General features: G+C 40.1%; 1 protein-coding gene across 4 annotated transcripts in view; it reads right to left on the bottom strand.

Annotated features, from left to right (window-relative positions):
- Window positions 1-1140: 1140 nt before the first annotated feature.
- The window catches only part of KLHL15 (kelch like family member 15), a 47411-nt gene continuing 26299 nt past the window's right edge, over window positions 1141-22252 (bottom strand). For all 4 annotated transcript variants that reach the window (XM_037986412.2, XM_007991309.3, XM_073013836.1 and 1 more), the window contains one exon: window positions 1141-5167. In XM_037986412.2, coding sequence (XP_037842340.1) covers window positions 4058-5167 — 1110 coding nt within the window. In that variant the 3' untranslated portion in view covers window positions 1141-4057. The remainder of the gene's footprint in view (window positions 5168-22252) is intronic.

Raw genomic sequence — 22252 nt, 5'->3', positions numbered from 1 at the left:
ATGTAAAGGCTTTCAAAACAGGTATAAAAGGCAAACCTTAAATTATTCTAAGATTTTTATATCGGCCCTAGGATTATTTGACTACTGGCCCAAAATGTACCTAAAGGTCAAAATATTTTTCTATAGACAAAGTATGCCCAAGAGGTACAGGGCATATACAAGTTAGGTAGAAAATAACCTCTCCCAATCACCTCACTGGACCATTCCTTCAGAAAGCAAACACCTAATCCTTACTATATACTGATTAATAACATTTTCAATGTACTTGTTCCCAAAATGTAAAAAGAAAACCTAAGAAGTTAAGGGAGAACAAAGCTGATGGCATTCTCCTCAATGTTACTTGTGTAATATTGAAGTTATATGGTGTACTGAAAGGATATGATTTCCATGAATTTATCTATTCCAGTCTATGCCTAGTGAATATTTGACTTTATAAACTCTGGATAAACTAATTTTTAGGACTTCCATTTTTAAGATAAATCTCTTTTTAGAAGATATTTATTCCCAAACCAACTCTAAATGTAATTGAACAAACATATGATCTCTCAAAATGTTCAGAATACAAAACAAAAATCAAAAATGTATAACAGGCAAACAAGAAAACTGGCACTAGCAGTTTTACTGCCATATAGCCCTCAATTATATCTGATTTACACTATTATCTATGTTGTATTTTACTTCAGTCTAAAACTTTAAATTATGAATTCTCAAAAGAGCTAGTCTCCTTTGAGAGATAGCTTATAAACTGAAATAACAATTTATATTATAAACTGAAATGTTATGACCTACACCCACATATACATATATAAAAATAGTCCCACTGAACGTTTGACATGTTTAGATTATGCAGCTCAAATAATCTGTTATAAAATATTTTAAAGCTTAGTTTCATGTAATTAAGACAAAACTCCATTTTACCACTTCTCCCCACATAAAGCGTGTGTCCTTTACTATGACTCGAGCAGGCTTCCCAGAATGAGGTGTCCAAAGGTGCTGCTTTAGAAAAGATAAGTGAAGGGCTCAGTCAGTATTTCACAAATTCTAGTAACACTCACACAGAGCAGAGTAATGAGGACACAGAAAGCTGTCTCAAGAAAAGCTAGTAATTCTATTAGTTAAGCTTTGTTTTTTAAAAACCAGTAGCATTTCTTCCAACACAAAACCTTCAATGTGAGAATCTTGCATTTTAAGAAAAGGTTGTAGTGCAAGGAATTTCTTTAAAATCAAAACTTAGAAGGTCAAAGACACGGAAGAGAACAAATAGTTCTAATTAAGATGTAATTAATGAAGATCAGCTATTTTTGTGAACTCTGGCATTTAAGATATAAAGTGAAAACAACACGCATAAAGGTCGTAACAGTTAAACTGTATAGATTCAAATCTCTTACTGAATTTTTCGAAAAACTACTTTTTTGAGCGCAAAGTATATAAACAAAAATTCCAGATGAAGCACACAAAAAATAAACTTGAAAAAAATGCTATGAAAAACTTTTCCATAGTTTAGTATAACAAAAATAAATCTCTTGCAGCAATTAAACCATAATTTTAAAAGGGAATGTAAGTTAATCACGGATTTAAAATAACCTAAATTAGAACTACATATAAACAGGGAGTTTTCTCATACATTCAGAACCCAAGCAACAGCAACTGTTCTTAAAGCTCAAAACTGATTACAGCTAACATCAGGTCCGACGTGACTTACGTGAAGCTGAACCCAGAGTTAGTTCAAGTTAAGATTTTACGAATTTTACAAAACATGAACTTTGATCTTGGCCTCTGTCTTTAAAATTGAAGACCAAGAATACTCAAATGTTCGCCCAAATGTCACCCTAACTAGGGCCATAAAGTCATATCTAAGCAATTAAAGAGAACCACCACTATAGTGTAAAGCCTTTGATGTGGATACCTGGCCTGATGGCTCTTTCTTGGTCTTTTCTAGCAAAAGACATCAATGAGGAAAATAATGAAGACGTTATTTTCTTTAAAGCAAAACAGCACACATACAAAGCCACTAAACTAATGTAGTAGAAAAAAAATTAAATGGTTAACTTATTCCTAGCTTTCAAAAATAAAATAATAGTTTTTTTTTAATGTAGAAAAAGACTTTTTACCCATATTACCATGGGAAACAAGATACCAAATTTCATGTTTGGAAACTCTTAAGTAAATGATAGGACTAGTTAATGGAAATTTAAGTTTCATATACAAAATAAGATTATTATTGATTTCTGAAATCAATGCCAATGGTTTTTTCAAAAGCTACTTGTGTACCTGACTTTCTTAAACCCAAATGCCTCCAATTTTGGAGTTTGAAGATCAGGTTTAATCTCATAGTATGTCTAATAACTGCCCAAAAAACCCCCAAAAACCAAAGTCTTCACATTTCCACAACTTCACACTTCCATTTTATGTTCAATGGTGGCAGCAGCAAACAAACAAACAAACAAACACACACACACCAAACGAACAAAGTGTAACTAGAAAATTTATACATCAGCAGCCATATAGAAGGCATTGCAATATTGCACCAATATTCTAAGATCTGGCAAGCTTTGCCAGTATAGATCTAGTCTGTATCAGATATAGACTACTCATGTGAAAATGGCATCAATTTTAATGATCCACTCCCAGGCTATTCTTGCTTAACTTTGTCAACTGTTTTTTCCTCTGCATTTAAAGAGTTGAAAGGTGCAGCTAATCCTAAAACACTTACTATAAATGCTTTTAAACAGCTATTCTTGATCCATTCTGAACTTTGTGGTTACTATCCTTCATGCTAATAGCTTTCAGTAAATAAAACAAAACTGAGGGCTTACATCCCTAGTGTCACTGGGTATTTTGTACAAAATAAACAAGTAGATAAAACCAGTAACATTATAATTCTATTTCTTACCTCTAAGTCAAAACTGAGCTCAAATTTTCTGTTTCTACCTTCCATTCAATAACAAATGCAGCAGCCTTACTGAATGTAAAAAATGGGAGTTGCACTTACTTTTAAGGGGCCTTGATTTAGGAGTATGGTATTACCTAAATGCTCTTTAAAAGTGCTTGCATGCTGCAGGGCCAGAACTTGTCACATACCACTCCGATTCTCACTAAAAACAGGGCAATGTTAAACAGACTGCAAAGAAAAACAGTTTCAAAAAGAAAAGACATACATCGACAAAGAACACTAACATTTACTTTTGAAAATAAACTATAAAATGTTAGTTTTCATAACCATACATGTTTCAGAAATATAAGGAATTCAAATATTACTGAATCAGTATGGACTGAAGATAGGCTACTTTGATAGCAAATGAGGACTCCAGTTATTTTAACTTTCTAAAAATGTTAATATGTGAAAAGACGTTACATCTAAAATTCAACAAGTATGGCGAACTGTGTGTGCAAGTGCACTAGCTTAAAAATATAGAATCCTAACCACGCATAAAAGGGATGTGCCTTGTGTATTTATAGGTTGTATGCGAGTATGAATATGCTTTCACTAACACAATGCGGATAGGAGAAGGCAGCTTAGAAATAGTGTTTTGAATATAAAAAGTTAATTTTGTAGAAAATTTATATTTTTGCATTTTCAGCAAAAAGCCATGCAAAAAGGTCAAGAGTTTTAAACTTTTAAATAATAAAACCAAAAAGTATAACAGATTGAAATACACTGAAATAAATCTTCAAAAAGGTTTCAGATAGAGACAGGGACTGAAATCACATCCAGTGACACTTATCAGGTCTTCTCTTAGAAGACACATGACTCCTACGCTAACATCTGAAAGAAATGTTTAAAGCAGAAAATCAATTTCCCAGATAAGTGGAGCATTCTATTAAACTGCTTCTGGAAGTAGTTTCAAGAGCTAGCACTTAGAATTAACTTATTGCATGAGTTTGAGGCCACTGAAAAGAAAAGAAAAAAAGGATGCTAGCACAGAATGAAAAATTCTTACAATGTTAGACCAATGGCTTTGATAGTAAAACTGGTGAGGTTTTTCTTTATATGTTTTAATTAACTACTCTGCACAAACAAATACTTTGTTTGCCTCTTTTAGGGAGAAGGATGTCATTAGTTGCAACGCCTGACCTCATCCAGTACATAGTCCGGAAAATGCAGGTTGCATACTTGTAAACCATCCAGTTTGCAGGGCATCCGAGGGTACTCATCTTCCTTCCACTTGTTTTCATCCGGATCAAAAGTGAGAATGGAATCGCTGTAATGACCATTATAACAAAGGCCTCCAAGAACCATTATTTGTTTGTCCAGCACAGTCACACCATGACCACTTCTACCAATCGGCATGGATGCCAAGATGGTCCACTGATCAGTCTCTGGGTTGTATACTTCTGTAGAAGGGCATCCCTGAGATTCAAAAGAGGCCCTCAAGATCACACAGACGCCACCGAAGACATAAAGCTTGCCATTGTAAGAAATCATCTTGTGAAAGCATCTCGCGTAATTCATCTTGCTCTTATTCTCCCAACAGTTGGTAACCACTTGAGTTCTCCTGGTCCGTTGTTCTATGGTCCCTTCTTTGCTGGGGTCAAACACGCACACTTGCTTGGAGGTGGAAGATGAGGTGATTCCACCAGTGATAAACAACTTGTTATTGAGCACTGTCCCCTCATGTCCATATTTGTTAACTGGATAAGGATCCACAAATTCCCATTTATCATTGGTGATGTCATATCTCTCAGTTGAATAGAAAGTCTCATCTCTGGTTCTGCCTGCTACAGCGTAAATAAACTTCCCAATAACACCTACAGCAAATTCAGAGCGTGGTACAGACATATCTGCCATCTGCAGCCAGGAGTTTTGTCTCGGGTCATACCTGAATACTTTGGAAGAAGCATGGAATTCACCATCCGGGCCCAGCTCTTCCCCACCTAACAGGAACACAAAATTATTGACGATAGCAAGGCAGTCAGGTCGCAGAGGTACTTGTGGGCCTTCTAGTTCCCACCAGACTCTTGGTTTCTTTAAGAGAAGTATTTTACTGTTAACCATGCTGTGTCCAATCATTCCTCGAAATACTGTAGTTTGTGGTTTTGCAGAACGAATGCGGCTTGACTTCATATCCAACAAAGGCTGCTGGTGAACATTCTGAAAGTAATTCAATGCTTGGTCAACTTCGTAACGGAGCTGTCGGGAGTATCTATAAAATTCTGATGTCTTAACCTAAGAACACAAGAAAAAGAATTTAACCAAAGGAAAAAGCATCAGCGACAAACAAATTATCAAAGCCAACTAACACGATCATCTTAGGCTCACTTTACTAAAACTGCTTTTCCTGCTAAGATCACCTACTTTCTTTTGTTTTCTACAAAGCTTTTTTTGGAGATGGAGTTTCGCTCTGTCGCCCAGGCTGGAGTGCACTGGCACGAACTCGGCTCACTGCAACCTCCGCCTCCCGGGTTCAAGCACTTCTCTGCCTCAGCCTCCCGAGGTGCCTGCCACCACGCTCGGCTAATTTTTTTATTTTTAGTAGAGACCAGGTTTCATCATCTTGACCAGGCTGGTCTTGAACTCCTGCCCTCATGATCCACCCGCCTCAGCCTCCCAAAGTGCTGGGATTACAGGAGTGAGCCACCACATACGGCCTCCATTTTCTTAATTTGTAATGATCTATGCACATTCCCAAGCTTTTAAGAGTAAACAAACAATTAGGCACCTATTATGTCAAGCCCTGGGCTACAAGGAAGGAATATGAGGAAAACTACAGGGCTTCACAGTAGAGGAAACTATATTCAGTTTTCTTAATCACAAGTAACACCATAAAGCTGTGACTGAATCATTTGGGGAGTTAAGTGAAAATTTAAATACATGTAAAATTTCGGGGTTTTGACATAAAGACTTGGTCTGATATTAACTTCTAAAAGAATTCAGGCCAGGCACAGTGGCTCACGCCTGTCATCCCAGCACTTTGGGAGGCCGAAGCGGGCGGATCACAAGGTCAAGTGATCGAGACCATCCTGGCCAACTTGGTGAAACCCCGTCTCTACTAAAAATACAAAAATTAGCCAGGCATGGTGATGGGCATCTATAATCCCAGCTACTCAGGAGGCTAAGGCAGGAGAATCGCTGGAACCTGGCGGTGGAGGTTGCAGTGAGCCGAGATCGCACCATTGCACTCCAGCCTGGTGACAGAGCAAGACCCCATCAAAAAAAAAAAAAAAAGAATTCAATAGATATTGGGTCAAACTTTTTAATTTTTAAAATTTTATTTTAAAATTATTATTACTATGTATTTTTAGAGATGGGGGTCTTTCTCTGTTGCCCAGGCTGGTCTTGAACTCCTGGCTCAAGTGATCCTCCTGCCTCAGTCTCCTGAGCTGCTGGGATGACAGGTGTGAGCCACTGTGCCTGGCAAACATTTTCCTTTTTGATTCTGGAGCTGGAGCTACCTAATTATGATGACTACCAAGATTTTATAAAGCACTTTTGGCCAGGTGCGGTGGCTCATGCCTGTCATTCGAGCACTGTGGGAGGCCAAGGTGGGAGGATCACTTGAGACCAGCCTGGGCAACAAAGCAAGAACTCACCTCTACAAAAACTAATAAAATAAAATTAAAATAAAGCACTTTTAAGTATTGTGCTAAGTGCTACAGGGAGAAACAAAATTAAGATGTGATCCATTTCCTTAAAGAACCTAGAATGTATTTGGGAAAGTGGAAACAAATACAAATTTACCAATAGGTAAATGAGTCAGGTGGCAATTAGGTATGAAGCCAAACAGCACATCTGTGAGTGCGGCAGAATTAGAGATAAAGATTATATTAAACTGGCCCAAGACATTCAAGAGATAATTTGTGGAAGATGTAATAAGTAGGGGACTAAGCAGAAAAATCCTGTGTCATAATAAGACAAGGATAAGAGGGTCTTAAATTTGGGTAACAGGAATTAGCGTAGAGGTAAAATCTACAAACAACCATGACTGATTTGAAATAGGGTGAAAGAATGAGGACTCAAATGTGATTTGAGTATTTAGACTTGAGGTGATGGAGAGAGTGGTGGTATCAATAGGGAAAGCAGGGAAGATGAGCTGGTTTGAGAGAGGTATTCAACTTCCCTGGTAGGATGTTGAGGTGGAAATGTCTAAGAGCCTGTTGGAAATCTGGGAGGACAGCTTGGGAGGGAGTCAAAACCAGGTGTATATATTTAAGAGCTTCCTCCACTTCCTTCTCCTCTCTTTCCTTTCCTCCTTCCTTTCTTTAGCCCATTCATTAATTTATTCCTCACCTTAGTCCAAAACAGTGGTCAAACAAAAAGCACCACAAATTTGTTTTAAGTATTTTGATAACTGTATTCAATATAACTGGTTTCCTTTGTAGTATCAGGCATTTTATCATTAAAATCATTATTTTGAGAAGGGGTCCTTTCATGGGCTTCACAAGATCAGCAAAGGGGTAAACAGCACAAAAAAAGGCTGAGAACCCCTTGTCCAATCACGTAAGAGAGAAAACTAACATTGGCCAGGCACGGTGGCTCACACCTGTAATCCCAGCACTTTGGGAGGCCAAGACGGGCAGATTACTTGAGCTCAGGAGTTCAAGACTAGCCTGGCCAACACGGTGAAATCCCGTCTCTACTAAAAATACAAAATTTAGCTGGCTGTGGTGGCGTGCGCCTGTAATCCCAGCAACTCGAGAGGTTGAGGCAGGAGAATGGCTTGAACCTGGGAGATGGAGGTTGTAGTGAGTTGAGATTGCACCACTTCACTCCAGCCTGGGCGACAGAGTAAGGCTGTCCCAATAGAAAAAAAAAAAAACTAACATTGTTACTGCACTGGGTGCTTTACATGTACATCTCACATTAAATTATTCCTCCTGTGAGAGTGCAATAACCATCCCCATTTTCCTGATAAGAAAACTGAGGCTTAGAATGTGAAGTGACTTGCCCAAATTGTTTATGTAACTACAACTGGTAGAGTTGTGATCTGAACCTTGAATGAGGACAATTTTACTTCAAAGTTCATGTAATTTCCAGAACGTTACAACACAGCTTCCATTATTCTTTAGAAAAATCTTTACATTATATACTCATTTATTAAAACAACATGTTCGATGAATGAGCCTAATGACCCTTCTCAAATAAAAGACAGTAGAATTGCTCTTAATAAAAAAAAAAAAATCAAGTCATATGAATCACAGTGATTGGGCATCCAGCCCAATTCTTCCGAGCAAAAACAGTAACTCTGGAAAAATCATAGCAAATGATGAATACTAGTAAACAAGTAACTTCAATAAAACAAATAATATAATAAAGGAAAAAAGGTGAGAACAACCTAAGATCTTCCATTTTACTACTTTTACTTCACACATAAAAAAAGTGGGCTGGGCACAGCTCACACCAACATTTTTGCATTCTTTGTTTTTTTATATATCATATTTATAAACAGAAAGAGTTCTTGCCATTCAAAAATGGTTCTCCATCAAAATGATTTTAAAAGCCCAGGAGTTTGAGACCAGCCCGGGCAACACTGTAAAACCCTGTCTCTACAAAAAATACAAAAATTAGCTGGGTGTGGTAGAGCAGGCCTGTAGTTCCAGTTATTTGGGAGGGTAAGGTGGGAAGAGCACCTGAGCCCAGGAGGCAGAGGCTGCAGTGATCTGAGATCGTGCCACCATACTCCAGCCTGGGTGACACAGCGCGACTCTGTCTCAAAAAACAAAACAAAACAAAAAACAAAAAACACTCTGGGCACGGTGGCTCACACCTGTAATCCCAGCACTTTGGGAGGCCAAGGTGGGTAGAACACCTGAGGTCAGGAGTTCAAGACCAGCCTAACATGGTGAAACCCTGTCTCTACTAAAAATACAAAAATTAGCTGGGCATGGTGGCGGGTACCTGTAACTCCAGCTACTCAAGAGGCTGAGGCAGGAGAATCACTTGAACCTGGGAGGCGGAGATTGCAGTGAGCTGAGATTGCACCATTGCACTCCAGCCTGGGTAATAAGAGCAAAACTCCGTCTCAAAAAAAAAAAAAAAAAAAAAGCTGGGTGTGGTGGTGCATGCCTGTAATCCCAGCTACTTGGGAGGCTGAAGCAGAAGAATCGCTTGAACCCAGGAGGTGGAGGTTGCAGTAAGCCAAGATCGCGCCATCGCACTGCAGCCTGGGCAACAACAGCAAAACTCTATCTCCAAAAAACAAAAACAAAAAAACAGGCTGGGTGCGGTGGCTCATGCCTGTAATCCCAGCACTTTGAGAGGCCGAGGCAGGTGGATCACAAGGTCAGGAGTTCGAGAACAGCCTAACATGGTGAAACCCTGTCTCTACTAAAAATACAAAAATTAGCCGGGCGTGGTGGCGCCTGCCTGTAATCCCAGCTACCCGGGAGGCTGAGGCAGTACAATCGCTTGAACCTGGGAGGCGGAGGTTGCAGTGAACTGAGATCATGCCACTGCATTCCAGCCTGGGTGACATAGCAAGACTCCATCTCAAAAAAACAACAAAAACCCAAAAACAAACAAACAAAAAACAAAATAGCATTTTCCATTCATTTCTTCTATAAATTGCCTAATAGTGTGCCTTGCCCATTTTTCTCATCTTTTTCTTATTGAGTTGTAGAAGCTGAAAACAAAATACTCCGAAAATCAGCAAGAATCATAAACCTCAAATTAAATATTTAAGTGACTACTGTGCACAGCCAGTGGTCTGAGAGCTACACAGGTTTTCAAGTAATAGAATCCTGTCCAGCATGGTAATTAAGCACCATGTCTGGTGATTAAGGATCCAATTTAGGAAATTTCTGACTTTGGCACTCATGAGCTGTGGCAATCTTGGACACAGAGCTCAATATCTTTAAGCCCATATCCTCAACTGTATTATTGGGATAACACATTCATAACCCTATGATATAAGTGAGAGTACATGAAAAGGATTTAGTATGGTGCCTGTCATGTGGCAGTGTGCAAAAAGTATCAGCTATTATTAGCTATTATTAATGACCAGGGGACATTTGTGAAAGTGTCACTCAGCTTAAATCAGTGCTTCTCATGACATGCTTTTGTCTGTGTAAAAATTTAGTCTTTCAGAAGATTGAGGAGAAATGAGAGAAACAGTTACTTTGGACCTATCCTCACTGGTGAAACATGACTGGTAATGTACAAATGGGAGGAAGCTTTACAGAAAGAAGCCATGCTGTTTGGAGATCAAGAAACAAAGGAAGGAGAATGCTGCACATATTGGATAGGCAGATTTCAAGTTTTTCAAAGGAAAATTAGGATCAATTCCAAGATCAGAAACTGTGCAAGGAAGCTCAAGAAGGCTTGGAAGCTCTCAAAAGCATAACGCTGACTGCATAATTGCAAAATACACTGATAAGAGGAAGAAAAGGGGAATGTATCTAAAAAATCTGATGTGCTGCACAGAGAGCTTTCTGGAATTCAGATGTTAAAAAACCACTTACAACAGATGGTAAAAATTGGGCACATAAAACAAGTATTATAATGAGTGAAATAGAGCTGTAAGAATATAGTGAATAAAGCTAAAGCCTCAGGATGAACTGTGACTTGACGAAGTAAGAGACATGGAATAAATGGCATTTTATACGTTAAAGGAAGAGTGAAGCCCACCCCCATCCCATGGGGTGGTTAATGTATTAACAAATAACAAAGAGAAACAACCCTACCCCTATTTTATTTCCATTCTCAGCTAATAATGTCTTACTCTTTCTAATCTGAGGATTAAATACAATTACTAAGAAGAAACTTAAATCCAAGATGGTTGAGAACAAAAAGAAAAACTAGCTAGTTATTCTCAGCAAGTTCAAGTCATTGGATCTCACAAATCATGTCCTGGGATCCTGAGGCTTCGTAGATAAGGCTGCTTAATTGCTTTTTGCAATCTGTGTGGAACTGTGATGAATAGGAGAGGACTAGAAGCCAGACAGATTCCTGAACTACAGACTGGTTAGCCTGAGGTAGACCCTGTATTGTTGAAAAATAGCCCTCCAAAACAAAAAAGTGCCCCACACTTGGAGGCAGCATGACCTCACTGGGTAATGCCAAGGCTGACCCAGTTTCCTGTTTAATTTTTGATGATGTAACAGCACTGGAAGAGAATGAGAGAACCTATGACTTCAGTAATCAACAAGGTCTAATCATAAAGAAAAGAGAAACACCAGGGACCCATGAACCACCTGAAATTGCAGCAATAATTGTGTGTTAATCCATTTCGGGGGTAGGGTGAGGTGACTGGAAGTCCACAGTTTTTATCAGGTGCTCCAGGGAGCCACGAACTCCATATGTAAAGCTTCAACTGACTATCCTCAAAATGAACTAAAGTGATATGGCAGCTGTAGGAACTAACAAAACTGTAAACTAAAGTAAAAGGATAGACAATCCTGGTCGGGCACAGTGGCTCACACCTGTAATCTCAGCACTTTGGGAGGTTGAGGCAGGCAAATCACTTGAGCTCAGGAGTTTGACACCAGCCTGGGCAACATGGCGAAATCCCATATCTACAAAAAAAAAATAATAATAATACAAAAAATAGCTAGGCATGGTGGCTGCATGCACCTGTGGTCCCAACTACTTGGGAGGATGAAGTGAGAGAACTGAATAGCTTGAGCTCAGGGTGAGGTTGCAGTGAGCCATGATAGTGCCACTGCACTCCAGCCTGGGCAACAGAGTGAGACCTTGTCTCAAAAAAAAAAAAAAAAGAAAAGAAAATAAAAGAAAATAGGCAAGCCCACACTCTCCATTCAGGTAAAACCACAACCAAGACAGTGCTAAGTTATATCACTATACTATTAAACACTGACAAAGTGGACCACATCTGGAAGACAGTGAAGGGATCCAAAGGGAGAATGGTCAAATGGGTGAGGAATGTTTCAACACAAGAGAAGACTCAGAAAGATGGCAACTATCTTCAGGACCATTAAGAGGAAGATTTTACACCAACGTAAGAAAAAGTTCTGGAGTAAGAACTGTCAAGAGAATGGATACTCGTTGCATTATTGTTTGTAAGAGCACAAAACCTGGGAATAACTCCAATCACCTATCAATAACACATTGGTTGAATATACTCTGGTAATATACCATATGCAGCTGTGAAAAAGAGTGAGGTTAATCCATATGCACTAACACAGATATTCAAAATGTTAAATGAGAAAACTATAGAACAGTACGTGGCTCTTACATGGCTCATCTTTTCATAGAGAAGGCACTTCTCCCATCCTTCATTTCTCACATAACAGTTTAACTATCTGTATATCAGGTACTCTCAAAGAGGTATGGAAAGAATGACATTTCTTTCATGATCTGAATTACTTTCCTTTGCCTTTCATAGGATTAAATAACTGTCATGTTTTTAAGCTTGGAAAGAATAATGTTACCACTTTTGTTGCTTTGATACTTTAAAAAATTGTATAATGAAAAACATTTTGTCTTATTCTGAATATATTATATAATTATACATATAATTTCAGTGGTCTGAAAAAAATTTTTTTAATTTACTGATTTAATAAAATAGAGATTAGGTCTCACTATACTACCCAGGCTGGTCTTAAGATCCTGAGCTCAAGTGTTCTTCCCACCTCGGCCTCCCAAAGTGCTGGGATTACACGCATGAGCCACCATGCCCAGCCTGAAAATGTAAATTGGCTATTTTATCTAAACATCTTTTATTTTAATGTTAATTGTGTATGCACGTATGCATATAGTTGACAATGAAGTGTGATAAATAATTTTGAATACAGTTCCTGTAAATAGGTATACACACACGCACACACGCATACACACACACACACACACGAAGTTGAAGAAATAACTAGCCATTACTGCTGGGGAAAAATTTCATGTTTCTCCATTCAGTGTCAAAATGTTACATCATAGCGAAACCCTGTCTCTACTAAAAATACAAAAATTAGCCAGGCATGTTGGCGTGCGCCTGTAACCCCAGCTACTCGGGAGGCTGAGGCAGGAGAATCGCTTGAATCCGGAAGGTGGAAGTTGTGGTGAGCCAAGATCACGCCACTGCATTCCAGCCAGGGCAACAGAGCGAGACTCCGTCTCAAAAAAAAAAAAAAGAAAAAAAAAAAGGCTGGCTAAAATCCTAAAATAATTCTAGACTGTAGCCAGTTAGAGTATATATTTTTTTAATTCCAGATTTTTTTTTTTTTGAGACGGAGTCTTGCTCTGTAGCCCGGACTGGAGTGCAGTGGCCGGATCTCAGCTCACTGCAAGCTCCACCTCCCGGGTTCTCGCCATTCTCCTGCCTCAGCCTCCGGAGTAGCTGGGACTACAGGCGCCCGCCACCTCGCCCGGCTAGTTTTTTTTTTTTTTGTATTTTTAGTAGAGACGGGGTTTCACCGTGTTAGCCAGGATGGTCTCGATCTCCTGACCTCGTGATCCGCCCGTCTCGGCCTCCCAAAGTGCTGGGATTACAGGCTTGAGCCACCGCGCCCGGCCAATTCCAGATTTTTTAATCAAATAGTAAACTCTGTGGAAATCCCTATTTTAATGATATTGCAAGTTACATTTTAATTCTCTCAAAATTAAGGAAGGTATATACAAATTACTTTTAAAACTTAAGAATTTGAATACCATGTGGTCAGGCTGGTCTTGAACACCTGACACCATGATCTGCCTGCCTCAGCCTCCCCAAGTGCTGGAATTACAGGTGTGAGCCACCGTGCCCGGCCTAGCCAGCCAATTTAAGATACACTTTTTGGAAAAAAAAAAAAAAAAAAAAAAAATTTTTTTTTTTGAGACAGATTTCACTTGTTGCCCAGGCTGGAGTGCAATGGTGCAACCTTGGCTCACTACAACCTCCACCTCCTGGGTTCAATGGATTCTCCTGCCTCAGTCTCCTGAGTAGCTGGGATTACAGGCACATGCCACCATGCCCGGCTAATTTTTTGTATTTTTAGTAGAAATGGGGTTCCACCATTCTAACCAGGCTGGTCTCAAACTCCTAACCTCAGGTGATCCGCCTGCCTCGGCCTCCCAAAATGCTGGGATTACAGGCATGAGCCACCGCGCCCGGCCACGAAATAATTTTTAAAATATCCAATATATTAAGCCAAAGAAACAAAATACCTTTTATTAGTTTGTCTATCAGAAGGGGTGGGAGTTGGGGAGCAATTCCTGAACTTAAGATGGTGCCTGGCACTATAAAAGAGGTGATCAAGACTGAGTCTTGGTTGTCAGTTTTATCTCCTCTCCACCATGATGCAATCTTCCCAAGTAGTTACTATCATGGTGCTTTAATGCTGAAATAAACCATATCAGGTTGGGTGCGGTGGCTCACGCCTGTAATCCCAACACTTTGGGAGGCCAGGCAGGCGTATCACGAGGTCAGGAGTTCGAGACTAGCCTGGCCAACATGGCGAAACCCTATCTCTGCTAAAAATACAAAAATTAGCTGGGAGTGGTGGGGGCACCTGTAATCCCAGCTACTCAGGAGGCTGAGGTAGGAGAATTGTTTAATCCCGGGAGGCAGAGGTTGCAGTGAGCCGAGATTGCACCGCTGCACTCCAGCCTGGGCAACAGAGGGAGACTCCATCTCAAAAAACAAAACAAAACAAACAAAAACAAAAACCCCTGTGTCAGCTACATTTGATATAATTTTGATTCTCAGTAAAACATGGAAGTCTTTAGATGTTCCTACATTGCATGTTTAGATGTTTGCTATATTGCAAAACTATCTACCCTAGTATAAGATATCTTTATTTGTAAAATCTTGCTCAGAACTAAAGCTTATATTGATTTACGTAAAACAAAATCATCACAAAAAAAGCTAGGTGTAATATGCCTTTAATTAATCCCTTTGTCCTGAAAAACTGAGTTAATGACCAAGGATAAAGCTATGAAAAATCAGTTCATGCTAAGCACAAATCCTTTCAGTAATACTGTATTTATAGTCAAATACCAAATGGTAAATGAAGACAAATTGTAGTAAGAATTTACTCACCCTCTTCTCTCCAAGCAGGCAAAGTCAAAAGTGAACTGAACTTCAGAAGTAAAGTGACCAGGGTAAATAGGGGTGAGGGAGAGACGCCCCCTCAGGGCAAGATTCTAAGAGCTTCAGCACAATTTGGTGAAGTTCTCTATCCCTTCAACCCTTCTAGAGAGTAGAAAATATTTAAAAAATAAATGTGCTTACAAAATCTAATTTCCTTCCAATTTCAGTGCAATAGTAATAGAACACTATTAGAAACTTAAAAAGCTGGGCATAGTGGTGTACCCCTGTAGTCCCAGCTACTCAGGAGGCCGAGGTGGGAGGACCACTTGAGCCCAGGGATTCAAGGCAGCAGTAAGCGATGATGGTGCCACTGCACAGCAGCCTGGGTGACAAACCTAGACCTCATCTCTAAAAAAATACAACTTCTGGTCAGGCAGGGTGGCTCACGCCTATAGACTCAGCACTTTGGGAGGTGGGCAAACACCTGAGCTCAGGAGTTCAAGACCAGCCTGGCCAACATGGTGAAACCACATCTCTACTAAAAATACAAAAATTACCCAGGCGTGGTGGTGTGCCCCTGTACTCCCAGCTACTCGGGAGGCTGAGGCAGGAGAATCACATGAACCCGGGAGATGGAGGTTGCAGGGAGCTGAGATTGTGCCATTCCACTCCAGCCTGGGCAACAGAGTGAGACTCTAAAAAAACAAAAAAAAAAACAAAAAAAAAGGTGTTTTTTTTGTTTTTTTTGTTTTAATTTTAGAAAAAGAAACTAACAAGCCTCAGCCAAGTGCCATGGCTCACGCCTGTAATCCCAGCACTTTGGGAGGCTGAGATGGGAGCATGGCTTGATGCCAGGAGTTGAGACCAGCCAAGACAACATGGCAAAACTCCATCCCTACCAAAAAACAAACAAACAAAAAACCCTAATAAACCTCAAAGGTAGAACATAATATTTTTTTGTTATTTTTTTTGTTTTGAGACGGAGTCTCGCTCTGTCACCCAGACTGGAGTGCAGTGGCACAATCTCAGCTCACTGCAACCTCTGCCTCCCAGGTTCAAGCAATTCTCTTGCCTCAGCCTCCTAAGTAGCTGGGATTATAGGCACGTGCCACCATGGCCCGGCTAATTTTTGTATTTTTAGTAGAGACAGGGTTTCGCCATGTTGGTCAGGCTGGTCTTGAACTTCTGACCTTGTGATCCGTCCGCCTTGGCTTCCCAAAGTGCTGGGATTACAGGCGTGTGCCACCGTGCCTTCTGAGATGGAGTCTTGCTCTGTCGCCCAGGCTGGAGTGCAGTGGTGCAATCTCGGCTCAATGCAAGCTCCGCCTCCCGGGTTCATGCCATTCTCCAGCCTCCGCCTCCCGAGTAGCTGGGACTACAGGCACCCGCCACTACGCCCAGCTAATTTTTGTATTTTTAGTAGAGATGAGGTTTCACCGTGTTAGCCAGGATGGTCTCGATCTCCTGACCTCATGATCCGCCCGCCTCGGCCTCCCAAAGTGCTGGGATTACAGGCGTGAGCCACCGCACCAGGCCTAATAATGTATTTTTAAAAAAGACTTAGCACCATCTTTTTATTTTCTGGTTATACTAATATTTAGATAGTACAATTAAGTTCTAGAATTCACAACTTATTTTTTTTTCCTATTTCTGATAGAACAGGAAAGCCAAGTAAAAGGTTTCATCCTAAAACTAACTTTTCAATGAACAATGCTTACCTATTACACAAATGGTATTTTCTGAATAATAAATTTGAAAATAAAACTTAACTCATAGTACTTCCCCCTTCTTCCTTTCCTGCTCCAAACCTTTTCTCCAGTCATTTCCAGACTCTCTGATCCTTTTCAATTTCTGCTTATCATCTGCTTTTTCCTTCCAATTTCTTAAAAGAGTTTTCTCATTTAAAAAAAAATTTTTCTTTTGAGACAGAGTTTCACTCTTGTCCAGGCTGGAGTGCAATGGCGAGGTCTCGGCTCACTGCAACCTCCGCCTCCTGGGTTCAAGCGACTTCTCCTGCCTCAGTCTCCCGTGTAGCTGGGATTACAGGCATCTGCTACCACACTCAGCTAATTTTTCTGTATTTTTAGTAGAGATGGGGTTTCACCATGCTACCCAGGCTGGTATCAAACACCTGACCTCAGGTGATCCGCCCACCTCGGCCTCCCAAAGTGCTGGGATTACAGGCTTGAGCCACCGCGCCTGGCCACGGTTTTCTTCTTTTAAATGTCAACAAAGCTGTCCCTGTTCCACACCTTCCTTTTTAATTTCCAATTGTCCTATGCTTGTTTTCATCTATCTTTTATTTAAAAAGAGAATCAGCAAGTAAGACTGAATTTTTACACTCCGATTTTCAACAGGTTCCTGTTTGTCTAATACACTCCCCAAGATCCTATCTTTCCTAGGACACTAATATAGTCAACACCTAGATTACAGGCACTCTTCAGGAATCTGTGAATCTGGAGTGAATGCAAGTCAAAGGCAGAAAATAAGAGCACTCTACATCTACACATAAAAGGCAGAAAACTTCAGAGAAGAAAAACACCTGGCATGATTTCTCAAGAACTGAACATGCGTTAATTACAGTCTTCCAAGTCCATGGGGTTGGGGAGGAAGAGTTGGCAAAAAGGAGTCTGATGCAGAAAAAGACATTAAGTTAACTGAGAAAGTACACTTAACCCACTGACCTAGTTTCTAATAGAAAACCTGCTCATCTCTATGCTTTCACTCCAAGAGGTGAGTTGTTAATTTAAGCAATTTCAAGTTCTAGCTGTGTACTAGCTGATATCTGAAGGAGATTTGAAACTTTCAAAAACAACTCAAGCTTATTAGAAATTTGAATCAAATTTCACATTTGAAACACAGGTTACTATCTTTAAAAAAGTTGGCCCAGCTGGGTGCGGTGGCTCACACCTGTAATCCCAGCACTTTGGGAGGCTGAGGAGGGCGGATCACGAGGTCAGGAGATCGAGACCAGCCTGGCCAACATGGTGAAACTCTGTCTCCACTAAAAATACAAAAATTAGCAGAGCGTGGTGGTGCCCGCCTATAACCCCAGCTACTACTCAGGAGGCTGAGGCAGGAGAATCGCTTGAACCAGCGAGTTGGAGGTTGCGGTGAGCCGAGATTGCACCACTGCACTGCAGCCTGTGAGACTCCATCGCAAAATAAATAAATAATAAAAAAAAGTTTGTTACTGTCAAACACAGCACTGCTTATATTTCTTACGTACTTCTAAAACTGCGAGCTTATATTTCTCATGTACTTCCAAAACTGAGGGTTAGAGAGAAATTTCTACTTCTCTAGATTTATCTGGCTCTAGCTGAAGTCATTAGATATAAATGAACTGTTTTTCTCCAAAGAGTTTTTGGCTAAATTATGGTAACACTGCAGGAGACAGTTTGGTTCCTGGACAGAAATTTTGCATTGGTCAAGTGCTGGATTAGTCAAAACATGTTCCAATGCCTAAGTGAAGGAATTCTGGAGGGGCATACACCACCTACGCTTTACATAGATGTGGCTTTGCCCAGGCAGTTTCATTTACCAAATGGGTTGTGCCTCAATTAACCAGAACAGCATACCACCTAAGCATGAGATTATATTAAGGACAATATATGTCCTTATGTGTCATAGGCTATTGTTAATACTATATAGATCAACTATGCTCACAGAGAAAATATGTGGAAGATTATTAGTGTTTTGTGAAGACCAGTTGTGAGAGCTACTGCATTCTAAGTAATGTGTACTTTGGATGCCTAATTTGTCATTTTTTAAATCTGTCAGTTTCAAGGTGAGTCCAAGACACCTAATCCTCATTTTAAAATGTAGCATTTAAAGCCACAGATTCAGCTTGGGCAACATGGCAAAACTCCATGTCTACAAAAAATTAGCCAGGCATGGTCGTGTGCACCTGTAGTCCAAGCTACTTGGGAGGCTGAGGTGGGAGGATCACTTGAGCCCAGGTGACAGAGCAAGAACCTATCTCAAAAAACAACAACAACAAAAAACTAATTCTGCTCCCTAAATTAGATATATATATTTTTTAATGTTAAAAAGCTTTTCCGGCCAGGCACGGTGGGTCACACCTGTTAATCCCAGCACTTTGGGAGGCCGAGGTGGATGGATCATCCGAGGTCAGGAGTTCGAGACCAGCCTGGCCAACATGGTACCCCGTCTCTACTAAAAATACAAAAATTAGTTGGGTGTGGTGGTGCACGCCTGTAATCCCAGCTATTAGGGATGCTTAGGCAAGAGACTTGCTTGAACCCGGGAGGCGGAGGTTGCAGTGAGCTGAGATCACACCACTGCACTCCAGCCTGGGCAACAGAGTAAGACTCCATCTCAAAAAAATATATAAATAAATAAATAAATAAAAAGCTTTTCTGAGGCATTAATTTTTACAGATGCTTAGGTTTTCCGAAATAGTGAAGTCATCTTTATCACTTATCAAAATTATCTCAAAGTTGTGAATATTCTCATAACAAATTCTCTGTAAGTTACAGAAATCCAATTTTGGGGGGATATACTGAATTACATTTGACAGACAGGGGAAAAAAGTACATTCGGGGATCTATCATGAGCCAGTTTATAAAATAAAATATTTTTAATAAGCATGATGGCTTTATTTAAAGCAGAATACTTCTATATAATCTACTTCCTTAATAGCCAATGAAAAATGAACTATAAAATCCTAAATACAAAGCTGAACTAATGTGTTTTTTATCTTTATAGGATTTAAAATAGATTTCTTTCCCTTTGAGAGATTGAAAGATTTTATGATTATGAAGACACTGTATTTTACATATTAATACAATGTCTAAGGGGATCACTGGGATGCTGAATCTTACCTTATGCATATTTATGATACTGAAGATACCCTGGGTTCAAAAATATTAAAATGTCACTGTACTAGAGAATCAACATATGGGTATTTTAATGAATAATTTAACAATTTTATTTAAAAAATATTTTATGCACAAAAAGTCAAGTATAGGCTGGGAGCGGTGGCTCACGCCTGTAATCCCAGCACTTTGGGGGGCCAAGGTGGGCAGATCACTTGAGGTCAGGAGTTTGAGACCAGCCTGGCCAACATGGCAAAACCCCATCTCTACTAACAACACAAAAATTAGCAGGATGTGATGGCACATGCCTGCAATTCCAGCTCCTTGGGAGGCTGAGGCAGGAGAATCGCTTGAACCTGGGAGGCGAAGGTTGCAGTGAGCCAAGATCGCCCTACTGCACTCCAGCCTGGGAGACAGAGCGAGACTCCGTTTCAAAAAAAAAAAAAAAAAAAAAACAAAAGGAAAAAATATATATCTCCAAAAAAATTAGCAGGGCGTGGTGGCGGGCACCTGTAGTCCCAGTTACTCGGGAGGCTGAGGCAGGAGAATGGCGTGAACCCGAGAGGCGGAGCTTGCAGTGAACTGAGATCGCGCTACTGCACTCCAGTCTGGGTGACAGAGCTAGACTTGGTCTCAAAAGAAAAAATAAATAAAAACAAAAATAAATAAATAAAAGTCAGGTATAATATGCATTTTGCCAAATATACATTTACTTCATACAATGTTTTCAATAAAACAATAATTGTTTTTTAAAAACCAAAGACCAAAGAAAGCAGTTTCAACTATTTAAATCTTCATATCACTGAAATTCAGAATGACAAATGTCAGGCTTTATCTGTTAACATGTGCAAAGACCATCAGAGCTAGTAAAAAATACATGCCATAGACATTTCCATAAGTAAAAACTGAAACTGTAGTCTAGTTTTAAAACTAGGAATCCACTATAGATCAAATAAGTCATAAAAACCCTTAAATAACTATGTCAAAAGGACAAGATCCTTAAAATTTCAATTTGATTATTTCAGTGAAAACCTAAGATTTGTGCTTTCATATCGAAGTTTTCCCACACTTTATATATATTTTTTCAGTGCCATTAAATTTCCTAGGCTATGTTTTCTTTTTTTTGGGAGGGGGGGTAGGGAGGAACAAGTTCTCACTTTATCATCCACGCTGGAATGCAGTGGCACAACCTCTGCAACCTCGACCTCCCCGGCTCAAGCAATCCTCCCACTTCAAACTCCCCAGTAGCTGGGACTCCAGGCATGCACCACCACAACCAACTAATTTTTAAATTTCTTGTAGAGACAGGTTTGCCTATGTTGCCTAGGCTGGTCCCCAACTCCTGGGCTCAAATGATCCTCCTGCCTAGGATTCCCAAAGTGCTGGGATTATAGGCATAAGCCACCCTTCCTGGCCCTTCAGCTATGTTTTGCTCATGTAAACACCTTAGAATTTTTACAACTCTGTAACATACACCTGCCCCTTAGGCTATGTTTTGTTAATGTAAACAGCTTAGAATTTTCATAGCTTTGTAACAACTTCTGAATGACCCGGGCTGGGCCACAGGTTAACAGCATGCTTCTGGCACTTCAGGGTCTTCTCCCTATTCTATTAGCTGTAACAGGAAGTCCCAGATTGGGAAGCAAGCTGCCCTGGCTTTCAGCCTGGACAGTGCCACTTGGTCTGGAATAAGATCCTTAACCTTTCTGTGCCTGTTTCCTTATCTACAAAATGGGGATAACATGTAGATGCTACCTATATGTACAGTAGAGCACTCAGTGCATGACGTAGCATAAATGTATGTGTGTGCGCGTGCGCGCACATAGTGTTCAGATAAAGAGTATTGCTGCCTCTAAGGAACTCAGGAAATTTGGAAGCCTTGACCTCTTCAGGGATGGTTCCACAGAATACTTAGTACAAAAATTAAGACAATCTGGCCAAGCACGGTGGCTCACGTCTATAATTCCAGCACTTTGGGAGGCCGAGGCAGCAGGATCACTTGAGGCCAGCTCAAGATCAGCCTGAACAACATAGGTGAGACCCTATCTCTACAAAAATAATGTTAAATATTAAAAAAGAAAAAAAAGTGTACTAAAAAAAAGAAAAAAAAAAGTTAAGACAATCTTATCTCACCTAAGGAGAAAATCCAGTAGAGAACTACATAGATACTGCAGAAGGATAAACCCAAAGATTTCAGCACAGCTAGAGCACATGACTTGAGTCCCTAGAATGAATGGGGGCTTTTCCTTGGGTAAAGGCAGAATGCCCCCTTCCCTACACTATTGAGTCACTGCTCAAATCTGTTACCACCAAAGGAAGAATTAAGAATCTCCAGCCAGATGCGGTGGCTCATGCCTGTAATCCCAGCACTTTCCATGGCTGAGGTAGGCGGATCACCTGAGGTCAGGAGTTTGAGACTAGCCTGACCAACGTGGAGAAACCCCATCTCTACTAAAAATACAAAATTAGCCGTGCGTGGTGGATCCTGACAAAAAGATGCTATACTCAATAACAGTT

This window comes from Chlorocebus sabaeus, chromosome X (genome assembly GCF_047675955.1).
Source record: "Chlorocebus sabaeus isolate Y175 chromosome X, mChlSab1.0.hap1, whole genome shotgun sequence".
NCBI classification, from domain to species: domain Eukaryota; kingdom Metazoa; phylum Chordata; class Mammalia; order Primates; family Cercopithecidae; genus Chlorocebus; species Chlorocebus sabaeus.
The sequence above is the reverse complement of the archived record's forward strand: the minus strand, read 5'-3'. Positions and strand labels throughout refer to the sequence as shown.